The sequence below is a fragment of the Adiantum capillus-veneris genome, chromosome 16 (genome assembly GCF_014529385.1).
Source record: "Adiantum capillus-veneris isolate H3 chromosome 16, ASM1452938v2, whole genome shotgun sequence".
In the NCBI taxonomy this organism is placed as follows: domain Eukaryota; kingdom Viridiplantae; phylum Streptophyta; class Polypodiopsida; order Polypodiales; family Pteridaceae; genus Adiantum; species Adiantum capillus-veneris.
The window spans coordinates 59,505,096-59,525,282 of NC_140946.1; the positions used below are offsets into that span (position 1 = coordinate 59,505,096).

At 42.9% G+C, this 20,187-nt stretch overlaps 1 protein-coding gene across 2 annotated transcripts in view; it reads left to right on the forward strand.

The window, feature by feature from the left end:
* Positions 1-4,551: 4,551 nt before the first annotated feature.
* Positions 4,552-20,187, forward strand: part of LOC147439123 (uncharacterized) — a 107,486-nt gene continuing 91,850 nt past the window's right edge. Inside the window, exons 1-2 of one of the 2 annotated variants that reach the window (XM_086484249.1) lie at positions 4,552-4,685; positions 10,617-10,705. In XM_086484249.1, the coding sequence (XP_086340375.1) occupies positions 4,626-4,685; positions 10,617-10,705 (149 nt within the window). In that variant the 5' untranslated portion in view covers positions 4,552-4,625. The remainder of the gene's footprint in view (positions 4,686-10,616; positions 10,706-20,187) is intronic. The other variant, XM_086484250.1, reaches the window with a different exon arrangement.

The window sequence follows — 20,187 nt, forward strand, 5'->3', positions numbered from 1 at the left end:
TATGCAAGTCGCAATGCAATGAGGCTAAAATTGCATTGTTGCGTGAAGAGCTGGAGTCGAAGATTATGGATGAGGAAGATGAGATGGACACTTTCCTTGTTGGTGTCAAGGATATCAATGAGCAACTTATTTTTGCAAGCAAAGCATTTCTGACAGTTCCCTTGTGCAGACTGTTCTTGATGCTTTGCTGCCATATTCTTATCAGAATTTTGTTGGTACTTGAAGACTTATGACCCAAGGAAATCCAGAAGTTTTCAAGTCTGATGCATTATGCACATTTCTATTGCAAGAGTCACTTTCCAAAAAACAAAAAAAAGGGCTAAACAATGTGCAGTTGAACATGCTTTGCTGCTTAAAGAAAAGGTGGTAACAACAATGTAGCTACTTCTCATGGTTCTTTTGTGAGTGGTAAATCACCGGTTCCTAATGCTTCTGCTGGCAGCAATTCACCTGGGAATTCTAGTGAAAAGGGCAAAAAGAAGATGCGTTGCCATTATTGTAAAGCTAATGATCACTTAATGAAGCAGTGTCCTAAGTTGAAGGCAAAAGAGGCTAAGAAGAAAGAGTCTGGTTCCACTACAAATGTAGCTATTGTTGAGTCTTCTGTGAAAGGAGATTGTGATGCTGATGTTGATGCAGAATGGGATTTTAGTGCAAAGTGCACTTATGATCCTTCTGTCCATGATGCATGTATGTTAGTTGTTGCAGATGCTCATGTGTGGTACTTTGACAATGTTGCTACAAAGCACATTACCTCTCATCATGACTTGTTTATCTCTCTCGCGGATGTCCCTCATGGGAATTCAGTCACGTGTGCCAACAATGCCTCTTATCCGATCAATGGAGTTGGAAAGATTGTGCTAACTGCTACAAATGCCATTTCTTTCACACTTGTTGCTTCATTGTATGTACCTAGGATTGAGAAGAATCCTTTGTCTGTATCTGTACTTGCTAGACTTGGTCTTGTTGTGAAATTTGTGGATGACGGATGTACAATTCATGATCTCAGTTTTGGTGATGAGATTGTTGTATCGGGAATTTAATGTCATGGGCTATATAAGATTGCTTTGTATGACAAGCGTGGGTAGAATTTTGCAAATGCAGTTGTGGATTCTAAGGCTATTTTAGATGCAAAACTTTGGCATGCACGCTTTGGGCATTTGAATTTTTCTAGTTTGCTCCATTTGCAAAAATCTGATATGGTTGCTTCTTTGCGGCCTCTTGAAGCATCTGTCAAACATGTTTGTGAAGGCTATATTTTGTGTAAGATGTAGCATTCAAAGTTTCCAAAGGATGGTTCAATTAGGGCCACATCATGCAGGTTGCAGCTTGTGCATAGTTATGTTTGTGGACCCATGCAAACTCCATCCTTGGGACCTTTACTTGATTTTCCTCGATGATTACTCCAGGCATGCATGGGTATATCCGCTTAAAGCGAAGTCCGAAGTGTTTATGTGCTTAAAACAATTTTTGGCTATGGCTGAAAATGTCTCAAAATGTACTATGTGCACCCTCCATTCCAATCCAGGGGGGGAGTATATGTCTCATGAATTTAATGCATTTCTGGCATGGGATAAAACACCAATGTACATTGCCGTATACACCTCAACAAAATGGTGTTGCTAAGAGAAAAAAAGGGTCTCTTGTGGAAATGGCACGATGTATGGTCAAAAGTCAAGCTTTACCACATTCATTTTGGCTTGAGGCTATTATGTGTGCCACTTATGTACTTAACAGGTGTCCTACAAAAGCTTTGCAGTCTATGACTCCATATGAAGCATGGCATGATAGAAAGCCTTCTATTGAGCACATGAATGTTTTTGGTTGCTTGGCATATGGTGCCACAAAAGCAACAGAAAATTGGATGTTAAGGCTGCCAAATGTATTTTTGTTAGTTATAGTGCTGAGAGAACAGTTACAGGTTGTATCATCCGCAAACAAAGACTATCTTAGTTTCACGAGATTTTATGTTTGTGGAAGGTTCTGTTTAGTCCTTGTTGCCATGTACTAGAGACAATAATGTAAGCTCACGTGACATTTATGACACTTTGTTGCCTCTTTTCAGTGGTGGAAGTTCAAATGTAAATTCCAATGAGGCAAATGTACAACCTATGAGGGTGTCTGAAAATGTTACATATGAGCCTATTATTGATGCAAATGTACATGATGTACTTGCTGAGGAAAGGGCTAAGAATGAGTTGGCTAGAGGTATGCCAAACTGGGTGGTGCATACTTAGCGTGATAGTAAATTGGATGCATCTTTGTCTAGTTGTACTTGTTCAGGTTCTCGCCATGCATCTTATGCATCATATTGTTTTGCTTTGGTTGTGTCTAGCTTATGTGATGTTGAGGAACCTCTATCTTTTGATGAAGCACAGGATTCATAAAATTGGATGGCTGCCATGCAATCTCAATATGATTCACTTATAGAAAATGACACATGGACTTTATGTGATTTACCTCCTGGAAAAAAGGCCATTGGTATGAAGTGGATTTACAAGTTGAAACGCAAGCCAATGGTGAGATTGATCGCTATAAATCTCAACTTGCTGAAAAGGGTTATGCACAACAAAAAGGCATAGATTATGAAGATACTTTTGCTCCCACTTGTCGTATGCCTATTGTGCATTTTCTATGTGCATTGTCAGCTCATTTTGGTTGGGATGTACATCAGTCAGACATTGTTACTGCTTTCTTGAATGGTGACATATTTGAGGAAGTTTATGTAATGCAACCTCACGGTTTTTTCAAGAAAGGACATGAGGACAAAGTGTGCAAAAGTCAGAAAGCTTTGTATGGGTTGAAGCATTCTCCTCGTGCTTGGTATGAGAAGGAGGACACTCACCGGTCAAACAAGGCTTTCGTAACAGTCCAACAAAAAGCACATTGTATGTAAAGCGTGAGGGTAATGTACTTCTCATCGTCGTTCTCACTGGACTGAATGAGAGACATATTGCTGAATTTAAGGCTGATTTGAATGCCACTTTCAAGATGAAAGATTTGGGGGTGTTGCATCATTACTTAGGTATACAATTTAAGCAGTGTGATGGTGGTATTGCTTTGTGTCAAACAAGTTACATAGAGACATTGCTATGTAAGTTTGGACTTGAGGATTGCAAACATATTGCCACTCCCATAGCTAGCCATGCGAGCTTGAGGCGAGCTTCCATGCTTCATTGTATGAGGGCTCCATAAAACACACACTTGTATTGACACTTGTAGAACAAATCTCCACACACGCTTAAAATTAGCAAGCTAATTAGAGTGGGCTAATGACATTCAATTAAATAGTTTGAGGGCTCTATGGAAAGTTGAAGTAGAGGAGGATAATGCCAATGCAAAAGTTTAATAAGAGAAAACTCAAATGTTTAATGCAAATCTCGTTTCATCGGTTTCAAAAATGTCTGTAGTGGCACATCCTCAAAGGGTTACGTATGCCATCATTAACAAGCCTCCGAAAGAGATTAATGCAACTCGAATATGCAATGCAAAAGCAATCCTAATTAGCAATCACAATTAGCAAGAGAGGGTGTTCATGAGATCTAGCATATGGAAATTGTGCTTAAGATTTATAATGTGATTAGGAGGTACTAATCACTAGCATCTGCCTAATACCATATGTTACGTTTAGGGTTGATGAAATAGAGTTGCATTCATATCAATAACATGCTAATTGATCAATGGAAACTGGCTAGAGTATAGATACAAAATGAACTTGATTTCTTGATGAAGATGAGTACAAAATTGACGCTTAAGTAGCACAAAGGAGGTAGCATATGCTTACCTCATGCATGACAACTTGGAACAACCTATTTTAAGAGCCAAACTCAAATTTGCATGTTTAGGGGGGTTTTATTCAAGTCTAACATGTGATTTTATGCTTTAGAAATGCTCCACATGGAGTTAACTATCACCAAAGCCTCTTTTGGCAATGCTACACATGCCATATGCCACTTAGGATGCTCAAAAGATTAGGGACATGCTCCATGGTGACTTCAGGACAAAGCCCACAAATTTTACATAGAAAACAAGAGAGGGGCTCCCACACACACACACACACACATGTGTGTGTGTGTGTATATATATATATATATATATATATATATATATATATATATATATATATATATATATATATATATACATATATATATAGAGAGAGAGAGAGAGAGAGAGAGAGAGAGAGGTGAAGAAGAAGAAGAAGATTGTTTTAACGTCGTAGGAAACTATTCCAAGAGACCTTAAAGATCTATCCGACGAGAAGAGTTGAACTCAAGACCTCTTCTTCAAGAGGGAAATGGCATAACCAATCTACCACACTTGGGTGATAGAAAGGTTATACCATTTTCCTCTTTTTATTAGAGCGTACACGCGCGCACACACACACACACACACTCGAGAAGAAGATTGTTTTAACGTCGTAAGAAACTATCCCAAAGAGACCTTAAAGATCTATCCGCGGAGGAGAGTTGAACTCAAGATCTCTTATCAAGAGGGAAATGGCATAACACTTGGGTGATAAGAATCTACTCAATTATCTTTTTTTTTTTCTGGGGCACACATATTAGGTTCAACTCTCGGCCAAATACCTTTTGAAATTCAAAACTGGATGTGTTTTGTGGCGAATGGAATCCGAATCGAAGTGCTCTCCATGTAGTGTTACCTTACTCAGTCTGCCCACTGAGGTATGCCCACCTGTGTCTGAGAGCTAGAGTGTGTGAGCGCGCGCGATCTTGTCACTTTGGATATTTTTTCCGGGCACATGTTGCTCTCAAATAGCTAGAATTGCGCCTGTTGCAGGAGAATCCTCTGTTCCTAAAAATGCTCCAAGGAAAAGTTTCTCACTCAGCTTGAATAGTCTAATTTTAAATCGCTAGGCTCTCTCTCTCTCTCACACACACACACACACACACACACACACACACACACACTTCTTTGTAAATCTTGTCGATTTAATTTACAAGTGGGAAACCTCAAAGCGATGAAAACCCACCAAAAAGAAAGGATACAAAAGGCGCAGCACTATGAGGCTCCAAGGGCTAGAAACAGTCAAAGTAAATTCTGTAGGCTTCAAGAGTAATCTCCCTAGCATCATAAGCAAAATGCAGCGCCTGACCAACATTTTGAAATAGGGCAATATTAGTGCCTTGAAACATTAAAAGGTTGCGATGGTGCCAAATGGCCCACAGAACCCAAAATCTGACCTAGCAAAAAGAAAAACGTAAATTTAACAATCCACATTCTCCAAGATCCGTCTTTCTTTAGTATTAGCAAAACCTGAGAACAATAAGGTGATGTGCTAAGTTGGATGAGACCCTTTTCTAGAAGTTCTTTAACTTGGTTCATTATTTCTTTATTCGGGGCTCGGCTAACTCGATAAGGTGGCCGGTTCGTGGTGTACTTCTAGGAATCAAATCAATCGTATGGTCCTCAAGACGAGGTGGAGGTAACTCACCCGGTAGGCCTTTAAAGAAGTAATCAGCTTGTATGCGCAGAAATTCTTGTCGTTCCATTTAGACTTATGGGTTCGTTGTTAATCATTCAATTCTTTCAAGTAGATCGAGTAAACGAAAAGACTGGATTTCATTAATTTAGAAATTGCCGAAGCCGATACAATAGGGACGGACTCGCCCTTCAATTTTACATCAAGCACAATTTTTTTGCCTTTCTCATTCGTCAAAGTTGCTTTCTTAGTCCGATAGTCAACCACAGCGTTGTTCTTGTGGTACCAAGGGATTCCTAGGAGGACGCTACACCCTTTCAAGGGCATGATGTAAATGTCCTCGTGCCCTAAATACCCTTGACAATGCAAACGAAGTTTGCCAATGATAGATGTAATGGCAACATCCTGTCTGGGTCCCCATACAATCTGGTACCAGTCTTGCTTTCATCTTTTCTGCCATGTTCTTTAGCTGCTCTGGAGTTCTCTGGCCTATCTTCCGATTGTCCTCGCTGAGCCGTTTTGGGACACCTTGCAGAGATGTGTTCTTGTTCTCTGCAGTCAAAACACTTCCCCTCCTTGAGATAATCCGATCTTTGTTCCTCGGTCAATCGGGGTTGTACATCCTTCTTTTTCTGAAACTTCCTACGTCTTCTATTATCATTTGGTGAATTCTGTCCGGTCCTTGGATGTCGAAATTCGATCAGTGGGGTAAGTCAGATTACCCGAATGCATTGAAAATCCCTACTTAGTATGTCCCATCGATTGTTGTATAGACTCAGACTTCTGCTCAAGGCATTAATCTCGGATCTCTTTGGGAAGTCCAAAGCAAAACCGCTCGATTTGTTGTTTAAAAGTAACCTTATTAAAAGAAGAGGCCGGTAGAAAAGCATCCCAAAATCTCTTACAATAAGCATCCAAAGTGTCAGCCTTGGTCAACCGAAGATGGTTCCAAACGGTTATCACATCTCGTTCGTACTCCTGAGTCAGCCAAGAAGAAATAAAGAGCCGTTTGAATTTTAACCACTTGTTAGGGGCTTCTTTCCGTAAAAGAAGAGTGGACCACCACGTTCGTGCATTTCCTTTTAAGAATGATGTTGCCCTCCTGATTTGGGAGTGCTCTAAGTAGAGAATGCTATGTCAAACTGTTGAATAAAGGCTAACGCCTTGGGAGCATTTGGGGATCTTGAAAAGGATTCAAACTTTATTGGCTGTCCACCTTCCTTGAATTCCTTGGTCTTTTTGCCCTTGTCCTTGAGAAAATCATATTGGTTGGCTCTGTGAAAGTGTTTCTTTTTTGAATAGAACATGTGGTCATCGAAGTCCGAACTCTCAGAGAAGGATGAATTCTCATCAAAAGAATCAAAAATAGGTCGAGATCTACTCTTCTTTGCCTTCTTCTTGTTCTATCCAAATCTCTGAGTCTTTCTTTGTTTCTTGCCCTTTCTGTCCTCTTCGCTCGAATTGGAAGAGGAAGAGCTATCCGAACTGTCAGAAGAGGATGAACTGGGCAGTTTTTCAAAGCGTACATGCTTCTTCTGTTTTCTTGCACTTGCAAAAGAAAATTGACGGCCCAAATAACCGGGGTAGTTAATCCCCTTGTGTTTCTTCGAGTTTTTTCGCCCCCAAGAGTTGGTTGACTCGTCTTTCGACGACGTCATCAAGTTCTTCTTCAGTAAACATCCTTGGGGTAAGAGGTTTCTTGAGGGCCAATTTTATTGGTGAGTCAATGGCTTTCTGCCAATGCGTATGTACTTCATCAATCGGGTGCCGGGTCAAAAATTTGGCATATTGTGGATCCTTTGCAAACTGGAGTATCTGTTTTGTGCACTCATCAACCTGTTGTTGACGTTGCATCTCCATTATCTGATACTGTGTAGGCCGAGGTAGCCCGTATTCTTGGTCTGCTAATCCATTCGAATTTCCCGTTCCCGAGGTGGCAGTAGTCGTCGTTTGATTCTCGCCAGAATCCATGCGCGTTGCGAGAAAAGGGATCGGATTTTTCGATAGAAGAGAAATCGACTGAGCTCTGATACCACTGTAACAAACTTGGACATCCCAAGTTTGGAATCTGGCACGACACACGAGAGAGAATCACTTTAAAACACTTCACACTTATTTCATAGTTCGACACGGCCCGCCATACCTAGAGAGACTGGCCGCAAAGATTGGCGCCCCTTTCGATATTTCAAAATAAACAAGAGTGACAAATGCACACAACACAAGAAAGAGACAAGAGACAAATTGAGCGTTAAAGATGGCCCCCTCTCTCCCCCCCCCCCGTTTCCCTGAAGGAGATGTATTTCTGCCCAAATCAAGTCCCTTAGGATTTGGGCTTAGTTACAATCAACTTGAACGTAAGTCAAAGAAGACTCACGATCGTACATCATGCTAGATGCAAATGTGCACATGCATGAAAACAAACAACATAAAAGACATTTCCAACATATGTACAAGAGGAATTCAGTTGCTTCTTGGGGTAGCAAAGTAGTCTATCTTCTTGGTTTTATACCTGGTAAGAGAAAAAGCAAGAGTAGGGCTGAATTTTCTGATTTGCAGGGTTGCTGCCTTGAAATCATCAAGCTAGAGAGAGAGAGAGAGAGAGAGAGAGAGAGAGAGAGAGAGAGAGATGTCTACTTGAAGAGGATTTGAGGGTAGAGGGAGATGATGGAAGTAGCATAGACTTCTTGGGCTAATGGTAGACTGAAAATTCAGCAAGTAGATGATGCCTAAAATGAGGGTAAAAGGGTTGAATTTATAGGTGGGGTTGTTTGATGAACAAAAAGGGTGAGCTAGGTAGCATGGGGACAAGTGTCCGGCCACATGTCAAGAGGTCGATGCATGTGTGACAAGTGTTCTTTACACGTGTCCCTCTTGTTGAAGCACTAGGCGACAAGTGTCCACCTTCTGTGACAAGTGTCCCGCCATTTGTCACTTTGTTAGACTTGCTGACAAGTGTCTTTGCCACTTGTCCTCCTAGAAGAACTGTAAGGATTCTAGGTACTAATCCTTAATTAAGTACTTAAAGGTTTGTGGAATTTTTGCAAGCGCCATTATTGTCACAGTAGACAAGGCGACTATCTCATGCAGTAGAGCCCATTGAGGCTCAAGCCCAGGTTCCTTATGTATCTCAACAGGGCTGGGAGCACTCGCATGTTGCGGAGTCAATTGGGGCTCCAAGACAAACTCAGCCCCAAGACAAACTCTTTCTATTTACGAACAAGTGATTTGGATGCCAATTCCACAGGCTTTACCACTTCAGCTAGCCACTTCCAGAGCCCAAATGTCATTTTCAACAACCACGGTACATCCTTCGGGGGTGGATCTGTGTTTCAAAGCATGGTTGGTTATGCGCCTGGAAACCAGCACTACATGCTAGGAACAAATGTTTGGGGGTATGCAAGGCATGATGCCAAACCCCATGTACAACAATATCGGCTTACAACAAGAGTTTTAGTGCAATCAGGGCTAGTTTGGGGTGCCATAGGCCGCTTGTGGTATAGCTGGTTTTTCTGACTAGTAGGCAAATATGGCACCAGGGAACCAAAACGTCCTAGCCCAAGAAAAATTCAGCAAAGAAGCCCTTTGTAAAAGCGACTCCTGAGTGTCCCAGGGTCAGAAAAGGCAGAGAAATCTTAGGACTCATCCGAGACATCTGCAGGAGAAGCTAAGAAACAGAAAAGGAAGCCTTTTGTGCGGAAGTCATTCGAAGAGAAGAAGGATTTAATGGTTGAGAATAAATGCTTTATTTGTGAGCAGCTTGGTCATTTTGCTACAGATTGTCCACAGAGGAAGAGGCCAGAGGACAAGAAAGGGAAGAAGCCCAAACCCTGGACATGTTTAGTGCCAGATATGGTGGGCGATAGGCCGAACTCGGATGCCAGTGAGTTACGCAGAGCGTGGGGTAAAGTTAGTTTTCAGACAACGCTTACTTTCCTTAATCTAGGTGCTAAGGCAAACTGGACATCAAAGTTGAAGAGATGGGGTACACAATAGAGGCAAGTTTGGCATGTCCTGGCCATTCAAAGTGTGTCACTCCCATCATTGGAAAGCCGCGTCTGCATATTCAGTCGTATGTGGATAGAAAGGAGTTTTATATCATGCCACTGGAAGGGTGTGATGCATTGTTGGGAATCTCATGGATGTTCTGTGTACATGGAGTGTTGGATGTCTTCAACAAAAAGGTCACCCTGCGCATAGGGGCAAAACTCACATCGTGGATGTAAAGCTTACAGGGGAGTCTGCCCCTATTATATCAGCTTCAGCTATCACTTTTGTAATTAAGAATCATCTTTCGGCGTACTTGATTTTTACACATGATGTTTGAGATAATTGTCAGTCAAATTTATCCGTGTTAGATAAAGAAAGGCCAGCATTTTTGCGAGAGTTTAGTGATTGTTTTTGATTCATTACAGTCTCAGTTCCTGCCGGAGAGGCATGAGGATCATGCGATAGATTTGGTGCCAAGATGTAGCCCACCAAATAGACCTCCCTACAGGGTTAGTGCGGCTTAACAGAAAGAAATTATGAGCCAAGTAGAGGAGCTGTTAGCAAAAGGACTGATTTAACCTAGTTCTTCACCCTTTTGCTCCCCAGTGCTTCTAGTGCAAAAGGATGGCTCTTGGAACATGTGTATTGATTACCGTGCGTCGAATAAGAATACCATCAAGAACAAGTTTCACAATCATGGGAAACAGGTATATATCATGCAATTCCTTTGGCGTAAGTGGATGACAATTTCCTAAATTCAATGCTCTACCTCAGCTCGCACCCATAATTAGGTGTTCGAACAAAAATACTTTTTACAGGTTATCCTGTCAAAACTCAGATTTCTATATTTTGGAAGCTAGTGTCGTATTGTTTGGATTTGTGAAATTCTTTGGTCATTAAAGTAAAGATCACTCAAAGCTCACTCAGTTTAGAGGTTCAGGTGTATCGTGGATGGCACAGCTCTACCTTTATTATGGATGAGCTTGCAAGAATTTTGTTAGGGGAGTATGTTTAATTAGAGTGGGGGTGAAGCTTGTGGTATTCATTATACCACAAGTCAGCGTCCTCATATCTTTTGTTTGATAAATTGAAGCTCTCTGTTATGGCCAATGGTCCCTTTATCTTTTTTACACAGCTTTGATGGTTAGACTAGTCGCTTGATGTTGCTCATGCTTTTGGTATGCAGATATTTTCAAGGGTGCTGGTCCTTTTGCAACCACATGACTGGGCTCAGATTGCGCAAACTTGCACTACTCTTCGTGTCGAATGTGATATGTAAAATTCTGTTGATTACTTCAATCTGTCTATATCTTTTCTGTATAATTGTGCTTACAGAAATCAAAGATTCATTTTCTCAGAGACACACATTTATATGTCTTTTTGTGCATGCATCTAGAAAGCATACATAGGTGCAGATCTATGTCATAGAAACAACCTCTTATGTGAGTTTTTTTACTGTAAAGTTTACAGTCTCTTGCTATCTCTATACACTTATCTCATAGAGGCACGACTCTGTACATTAGAGACTACATTAGCTGCCATCCTTCAGAGCCTTGCCTATGCACATTCTAGTGCTTGTACACGAATCTTGGATAGAGTCGCATCTTCCATAGCTGCGGCTGAAGTAGTGAAATGTCCCTTTTGTTGAGATGCATTGTTTTATGAGCAACTATAGGGCATCTGCATGTCTGAGAGCTGAAATGAATGAAGTTCCTATGATGATTATTACAGCATGGGCAGATTCAAGCTACTATCACCTGAATTAAATCATACCTACTGAAATTGAGTTTTGACCGTCTTGGGAGAGATTTGCATGGATGTAGAGAAGGTTTCGTAACCAAGAGAGTATCCACATTCGCTTCTGCCTCCCGTAAGAGGAGTTTCTATGGTGAAAGCCATGCAACTAGCACTTAGGCAAGTAGGTCCCAGTGACATTGTTCATGACATGGGTAGATTTGAGCAATAGTTTATCCTTGTTATCTACTGCTGGAGAAGATTTATGTTACACTATGATGGCTTATGAGATGGTTGCTCAAATGACATAGCTAGCTGCTTAGTTGCCACTCACAGCAAATATATTAGTTTGGCTTAGTTATTAACTCGAGAGAATGGTGAGAAATGGACAGTTTTGGAGGCATGAAAGTGTCAAAGTGGCAAGGAAAGATGCACTCAAGTGGCACAAAACAGGGCAGGGGCACATTGCTTTCAAAGGTGATAGACAGCCGAGACTTGTCTCTCTTGAACCCACACCCAAGCACCGTTGGGCTGCCTATCGCTTCAAGCTTGCCAGCCACTCCGGACTCCAGTGGACACACACACACTTTTTTTTTTTTGGTTGTAAATCTGCTTTGATTAATTCATAGTGGGAAACCTCAAAGCGAGGAAAACCCACGAAAAGAAAGGATACAAAAAGCGGAGCACTATGAGGCTCCGAAGGCTAGAAACAGTCAAAGTAAATCCTGTAGGTATCCAGAGTGATGTTTTCAGCGTCATAGGCAAAATGCAGCGCTTGACCAAGAGATAATTTGAAATAGGGAAAGGGATCAACAGAAGTGCCTTGGAACATTAAGGAGTGCCTATGGTGCCAGATGGCCCACAGTCCAAAATCTGACCCAGTTGAAGAACACCGCAAACTGAGATTGCGGTGACTGTAGCACCCCAAAAAGCCAAAAGCATCTGTGAAAAGAGCCGGAAGGAAAACGAAGCCGAAGAGCAGTTGACACTTGCCGAATGAAGGCTCTGGAGTGACGACAACGCCACAGTAAGTGTGTCACTGTCTCCTCAGCTTCAAGGCATCTGGGACAGCAGGAAGGCGCAATATGCCGAGCATGTAACACACTGCCAACAGGTAGAGCTCCCACCAAGCAGCGCCACAAGAAAACACGTTCCTTCAAAGGCAGATGACTCTGCCAAATGCGAGACAATGTGTGTTGCCACCACAAGGATGACTCGGAAAGCGACCACAGCTGATTACCCTAATGCACAATCCATACATTAGACTAAAGGATGGCATAGACATTGCTAGCTGAGATACAATCCAATCTAGTAGTAGCAGATTCCAGTTAGAGAAGCGAGAGTCCACATCCAAAGGAGGAATGTTAAATTACCGTCAGGGAGTGGACCTCCACTTTCCGAGAGCTGGCACTAGCCCTACACTATCATTATGGCAAGATTTTTGAGGCCCCTTCTTCTACCACGAGAGAAGCTCGCCAAGCGCGTCACATGTTTCTATTGCAAGTTGTTCCCATTCTTTCGATGCGGCAGGCTCAAGACTTAGAAGTTGTTTTCACTGAGTCGGAATTATATGCTAGCTTGCTTGATTTGGATCGATGGAGAGCTCCTGGTTGGGATGGTCTCTCTGAGGAATTTTTCTCATCTTTCTATGATTATTTGAAGCTGCCTCTATTGTTCATGATGAATATAGCTTGGGAACAGTAGGAATTGCCCCCCTCTTGGAAAGAAGGATTGCTCAAGCTGATACCTAAGCATGCATTGTGCGAAGAATTCTCTCATTGGCAGCCTATTACACTCATGCTTGTGGTATATAAATTAATGGCAAAAATGCTTGGTAATCGACTCAAGTGATTTCTGCATGAAGACTTGCATCAATCTCAATACGACTTCATTCCACAACGTCAAATTACTCATAACCTCGCGAATCTCATCATTGGAATGGAATATGCAAAATATACTCGACAGGATGTCTTGGCCATGCAGGTCAAGATTGAAAAGGCATTTGATACGCTTCTTTGGGATTATATTGCGGATACCATGCAACACTTGGGCTTTGGGCCTAGGCTATCCCGTGTCGTGCTTTTCTTGTATGCACACAACACTTTTGCAGGCTTGCTAGATGGATCTCTCACAGAATCTTGGCCTTTGGGACGATCGGTAAAGCAGGGCTCCCCTTTGAGTGCTTTGATTTATGCAATTGCTAATCATCCCTTGTTTATGTATTTGGATTCCTTGACTTCCACTAGTAGGCTACATGGCCCGACTTTACCTTCTGGATCACAGTTTGCTGGTCAGGCTTATGCGGATGACTCTTTGTTCATGCCTCGCAATAACTATGACGATGTACAACAAATTATGCATACTCTTTACTTTTTTGGATTCCTAGCAGATCTCAAAGTTAACTTTTGCAAATCCAAGCTACTGCCTTTGAAAGAGTGACTGGCATAAGATATTGTGGCCTGGGGAGATTGTTCCTCCACATGTTCTGGTTCGCCATTTGGGTTATCCGCTGGGTTGGAATGTATCGGCTATGCCGAGACTGGATTGGGTGCTCCAGCCTCCAACGTCTACATTCCAAGTTGAATTATTGGAAACTGTCCACGTGGCCACTTCATGTGCGTCTCAAGATTGTCCAATGCATCCTTGTGGCTTATGTGCAGTTTTACTTGCCTTTGTTATCTTGGCCTCGGTTGCGTTTGCAATCCCTCGTGTCCAATATTTTAGAGCATTTTTGGCGGACCTCCTCTAGCAAGAAGGATCTTCGGCTTCTATCTATGGACAAGCTGTGTTCTCCCGAGCGGCTTGGAGGGTTAAATATTTTGGACTTGCGACGTCATCTTTTGGCTTGGAAAGCTATGTTGTTGCCAGTTTTGGTGGAGCAGCAGCAACCCTGGGCTCTCATGGTCACACATTTGTATACGCACATTGTCACCCCATCTTTTGGTCATTGGAAACCGACTTATCGGGATGTTGTTTTTGGGAAGCTTGAAGGACAAATTCCTAGATGTCCCATTACGTCTTCTCTAATTGTTGATTGGAAGGTCGTCACTTCGCATTTGGCTTAGAATGGTCGACAATCCTCTGTGGGTAACTCTCTTCGCTTAGAGAGTCTGCATTGGAGGAGGGCTTTCGCTTCGACTTTGGTTCAATGGTCTCCTCGCCAAGCGTATTTTCTTTCCCAAAAAGGAATCTGTCGGGTGCATCAGCCATCAGGTGATTGATGACTCGGGTTAGGTTCTTTCGTTCGTTGATGCAGTATCCCGCTTTCAGTTGAGTCTTCACTGTTCTCCTCTCTGGAGGGAGATTCAAAGGATGATTGCTGCTCATTCACCTCCGTATAGCTTGAGACTGCCTGGAGTGATGCAAATGCTGGAAGAATTGTTTAGAAGTAGATCCTTTATCTGCAAAAGCCTGTTGGCGAGCTCGAGTTTGCCATTTGGCCAATTTCCTCTCATCATTGTGCCGTAACATAACGCGAGCAGAAAGCAACTCAGTCATTTGAGTGGCAGTAAGAGGAGAATGATTAGCCAAGTGCATTAATCTGCTACAAGCATCCTTTGCCTGATTAACTTGTTCCCTTAATCGTGACAAATAATCCCTGCCATAATCCTGGATAACACATTGAACACGCATAACAAAGCGGAACCAGGCTATGTCCATATCAACATACATCTGGGAGATCAAAGGCGGAATGACATCCACAATCATAGCACGAAAAGGTTCATGCTTAAGATAAACATTATTGATGTACAAAAGTCTCTTCTTGGGTAGGCGGTCATTGACATCAAAAGAGCCAAACTAAGTTTCAAGCATACGGGAAAATGATCCGAGAGACACATAGCATAATCGATCCTCATCTCGCATACAAAGTCATCGTACTGTTGTATGTGAAAAAGATACCAGCGATCTAGTCGAGCGCGGTACATGGATTGAGCATTATGCTGAAAAGTGAATCTTGGATCAGTCGCATGCAAAAAGAACCACAAATCAAGCCCATTACATGTCGACATAAATTGGTCCCATGATTGCCGTTCCACATGAAGCATGTAAGAATGGCCTGTAGTATTATCCGCAAGGTTTGGTGCATTATTAAAATCGCCGCAGAGAAAGGCATTGGAACGCCAACAATAAGAGGAGATAGCAGTCCACAACCGTGCCCTATTTGTGTGTATGCATATAATTCTCCAAATTCGAAAACTTCCCTATTAACAATACATTGGATGACCATCCATCTCCCAATCGGGTCATTGAAAACCAAGGTTGGGAAGAGTTCATGTCGAACAAGTATAAGCACTCTAGAATAGCCAGCAGATCCTGCATAAGCTATCCAGTAGCCCGCAAAGTAAGAAGTCTGTCCTGCAAATTGATGTTGGTTATGCTCTTGAAGAACCACAATGTCCGCTTTACATGTATGTACATAGTGCCAGGTAAGCTGCCACTTGTCGTGATTGCATAACCCACGCACATTGTAGGAGATGCAAGTCAAAGAACTATGCATTCTATATGGCATATACAGTGGGCGAGGAAACGGGAAAAAGGGAAGAAAACTTAAGTACCAGTGCCCATCGACACATCCTCTCCAGTTGTAGGTACCTGAGGAGGTGGATCAAGACCTGGATCCAGATGATTGAAAATAAAGGCACCTTGCGATGAAGAGGTTTCTCCTGTAATAACTTCATTGTAAGAGCGAACCACCTTGTCCCAAGCTTCAGTCAAAGAAGTGTTGTCATTACAAGGGAGTTTTTTCTGAACAACATTCTTCAAAGGGGGCACATAATTACGAGAAGATGCCGGAATACGGGCTGTAGCAGCTTTAGCGGGTTTCTTGGGCACGAACCAAGTTTGAGAGGTCGAAACCTATTCTTTTCCCTTGTCTTAAATATTTGGAGAAGCAGAAAGTGCAGACAATTGTAATTGTTTTCCTTTGCCTTTATTCGCCCCAGTTGTCGGGGGGGAGGTTGAAGCACCTTTGGTTTGAACCTCAGAAGTTTTGGGAGGTGAGTGAGGTTGAGGAGTAGGGACAGCTGAAGGAGGTGGTTGCAAATTTGGTTTTGGACATTCAGACTGCATATGACCAAATTTGTCACAGGGGAAGCAAGAATTTGCAAACTTGCCCCATTTAAGCTTGAATGGACGCTTTCCAACCACTGGATCCCCAGAATCGATCGAAATACTTGCTGGTGTGGGAATATTTGTGTCCCACAGAATACAAAAACGGTTAGTGTTTGCGTCCAGCTTAGGAGGGCAAATGACTTTGCCCAGCTGAGTAGCCAACAAAGGAAGAAAGTGACGCCAAGTGCGAGGAAAGTCGACCACCTCAACCCAGACGGGACACTTGTGACGAATGAGACTTTGATAGTCCTTGGTGAGAGCCCAAGGCAGTACATGAGTCATCTGGGTATTGAAAAAAAGAGGAAACATTTCAAGCAGAGCATCCAGAGCATCCATGTCGGCCAACAAGACTTCATAGAACCCTCGCGCACCAAAGTAAACCCCTTGGATTGCTTGCCGTTTGAGTAGGAAATCAACTCATTGGTCTACATCTTGAGCCATTCTAACCGGGGAAAATAGAATCACCGCGTTAAGAGCATATTGAGCAACAGGATCCATAAGCTCCTGTATAGAGATGCGCACTTCCATGACGGGAGCGGATCCTTCCCAGGCTTGACGTGCATCCTTGAAGTCCTCATGCAAACATTCTTTGATAAGGCCAAAAACATCCATATCCGAAGATTCCTTGGCTTTCCGACGCTTGTATATACACTGATTAGTCGAATCCATGTGAAGGTTACACACACACACGCACTCTCTTTTTTTGGGGTTTTTGATATTTGACTGCTTTTGACACAGACAAACACATACTAGGCTGGCTGTACAGAAACACTCACACTTCTCTCTCTCACACAAAACGACAAGAGGACTGCGTGCAAGCGAAATCAAACATCAACCACCAGCACGCTGTGAAGAGCCTGCACAGGGTACACACTTTTTTTGTAAATCTGCTTTGATTACTTTACAAGTGGGAAACCTCAAAGCGAGGAAAACCCACGAAAGGAAAGGGATACAAGAGCGGAGCACTATGAGGCTCCGAAAGCTAGAAACAGTCAAAGTAAATCCTATAGGCATCAACAGTGATGTCTCCAACGTCATGAGCAAAATGTAGTGCTTGACCAAGAGATGATTTGAAATAGGGGAAGGGGTCAACATAAGTGCCTTGGAACATTAAGGAGTTCCTATGGTGCCAGATGGCCCACAGAGTCCAAAATCTGACCCAGGTGAAGAACATCGCAAACTGAGAATGTGATGACTGAAGCACCCCAAAAACCCAAAAGCGTCTGTGAAAAAAGCCAGAAGGAAAATGCAGTCGAAGAGCAGTCGACACTTGCGGAATGAAGGCTCTGGAGTGGCGACAACGCCATAGCAAGTGTGGCACGGTCTCCTCAGCTTCAAGGCATTTGGGGCAGTGGGAAAGCGCAATATGCCGAGCATATAACACACTGCCAACGGGTAGAGCTCCCACCAAGCAGCGCCACAAGAAAACCCGTTCCTTCAAAGGTGGATGACTCTGCCAAATACGAGACATTGTGTGTTGCCACCACAAGGATGACTTGGACAGCAACCACAACTAATTAGCATGATGCACAATCCATATATCAGACTGAAGGATAGCATATACATTGCCAGCTGAGATTCAGTCCAATCTAGTAGTAGCGTGATTCCAATCGGAGAAGCGAGAGTCCACATCCAAAGGAGGAATGGATGAGTGATCAGCAAGCATCCTTTGAATTTCCCGCCAGAGAGAAGAATAGTGAGGACCCAACCGAAAGCGGGACACTGCATTAGCGAACGAAATAACATAACCCGAGTCATCAAGCACCTGATGCACGTGACTGATTCCTTTTTGGGCAATAAAATATGCTTGGCGAGGAGACCATTGAACCAAAGTCGAAGCGAAGGCCCTACTCCAATGCAGACTCTCCAAACGAAGAGAGTTACCCGCAGCGGATGGTCGACCATTCCAAGCCAAATGCGAAGTGACAACTTTCCAATCAACAATGAGAAAAGAAGTAAAGGGACATCCAAGAATGTGTCCTTCAAGCTTCCAAAAACAACATCCCAATAAGTCGGTTGCCAATGACCAAAAGTTGGGGTGACAATGTGCGTACACAAATGTGTGATCATGAGAGCCTAGGGTTGCTGCTGCCCCACCAAAACTGGCAACAGCATAGCTTTCCGAGCCAAAAGATGACGTCGCAAGTCCAAAATATTTAACCCTCCAAGCTGCTTGGGAGAACACAGCTTGTCTATAGAGAGAAGCCGAAGACCCTTCTTAGTAGACGAGGTCTGCCAAAAATTCTCTAAAATATTGGACATGAGGGACTGCAAGCGCAACCAAGGCCAGGATAACAAAGGCAAGTAAAACTGCACATAAGCCACAAGGATGCATTGGACAATCCTGAGACGTACATGAAGTGGCCACGTGGACAATTTCCAATAATTCAACTTGGAATGTAAACGTTGGAGCATCCAATCCAGTTTCTGCATAGCGGATACATTCCAACCCAATGGATAACCCAAATGGCGAATCAGAACATGTGGAGGAACAATCTCCCCAGGCCACAATATCTTATGCCAGTCACACTCCTTAAGAGGCAATAGCTTGGATTTACAAAAGTTAACTTTGAGACCCGCTTCCAATCCAAACAAGTGAAGAGTATGCATAATTTTCTGTACATCATCATAGAGATTACGAGGCATAAACAAAGAGTCATCCGCATAGGCCTGACCAGCAAATTGCTGTCCCGAAGGTAAAATCAGACCATGTAGCCTGCCACTAGAAGTCAAGGAATCCAAATACATAAACAAGGGTGAGTAGCGATCGCATAAAGCAGAGCACTCAAAGGGCAGCCTTGCCTCACCGACCGTCTCAAAGGCCAAGATTCTGTAAGAGATCCATTCAGCAAGCCCGCAGAAGTGCTGTGTGCATACAAGAAAAGCACGACATGGGATATCCTAGGCCCAAATCCCAAGTGTTGCATGGTATCCGCAATATAATCTCAAAAGAACTGTATCAAAGGCCTTTTCAAAGTCAACCTGCATGAGCAAGACATCCTGTTGAGTGTATTTTGCATAAGCCGTATTGAGATTGATGCAAGCCTTCATGCAGAAAGCACTTGAGTCGGTTAGCTAGCATTTTTACCAATAATTTATATAGCACAGGCATAAGTGTAATAGGCAGCCAATGAGAGAATTCTTCGCACAATGCATGCTTAGGTATCAGCTCAAGCAAACCTTTCCAAGAGGAGGGCAGTTCCTGCTGTTCCCAAGCTGTATTCATCATGAACAACAGAGGCAATTTCAAATAATCCCAGAAGGACAAGAAAAATTCCACAGAGAGACCATCCCAACCAGGAGCTATCCATCGATCCAAATCAAGCAAGCTGGCATGCAATTCCGGCTCAGTGAAAATAGCTTCCAAGTCTTGAGCCTGCCGCATCGAAAGGATGGGAGTAACATGTCATACAAACATGTGACGCGTTTGGCAAGTTGCTCTCTTGGGAGAAGAAGGGGCCTCAAAAATCTTGCCATAATGAGACTGTAGGGCTAGTGCTAGCTCTTGTAAAGTGGAGGTCCATTCCCCTGACGGTAATTTAACTCTCCGTATAGCTTGAGACTGCCTGGAGTGATGCAAATGTTGGAAAAATTGTTTAGCAGAACATCCTTTATCTGCAAAAGCTTGTTATTGAGCTGGAGTCTGCCATTTGGCCAATTTCCTCTCATCATTGTGCCGTAACATAGCACGAGCAGAAAACAACTCAGTCGCTTGAGTGTCAGTAAGAGAAGAATGATTCGCCAAGTGCATTAGTCTGCTACAAGCATCCTTCGCCTGATTAACATGTTCCCTTAATTGTGACAAATAATCCTTGCCATAATTTTGGATAACACATTGAACACGCATAACAAAGCGGAACCAGGCTATGTCCATATCAACATACGTCCGGAAGATCAAAGGCGGGATGATA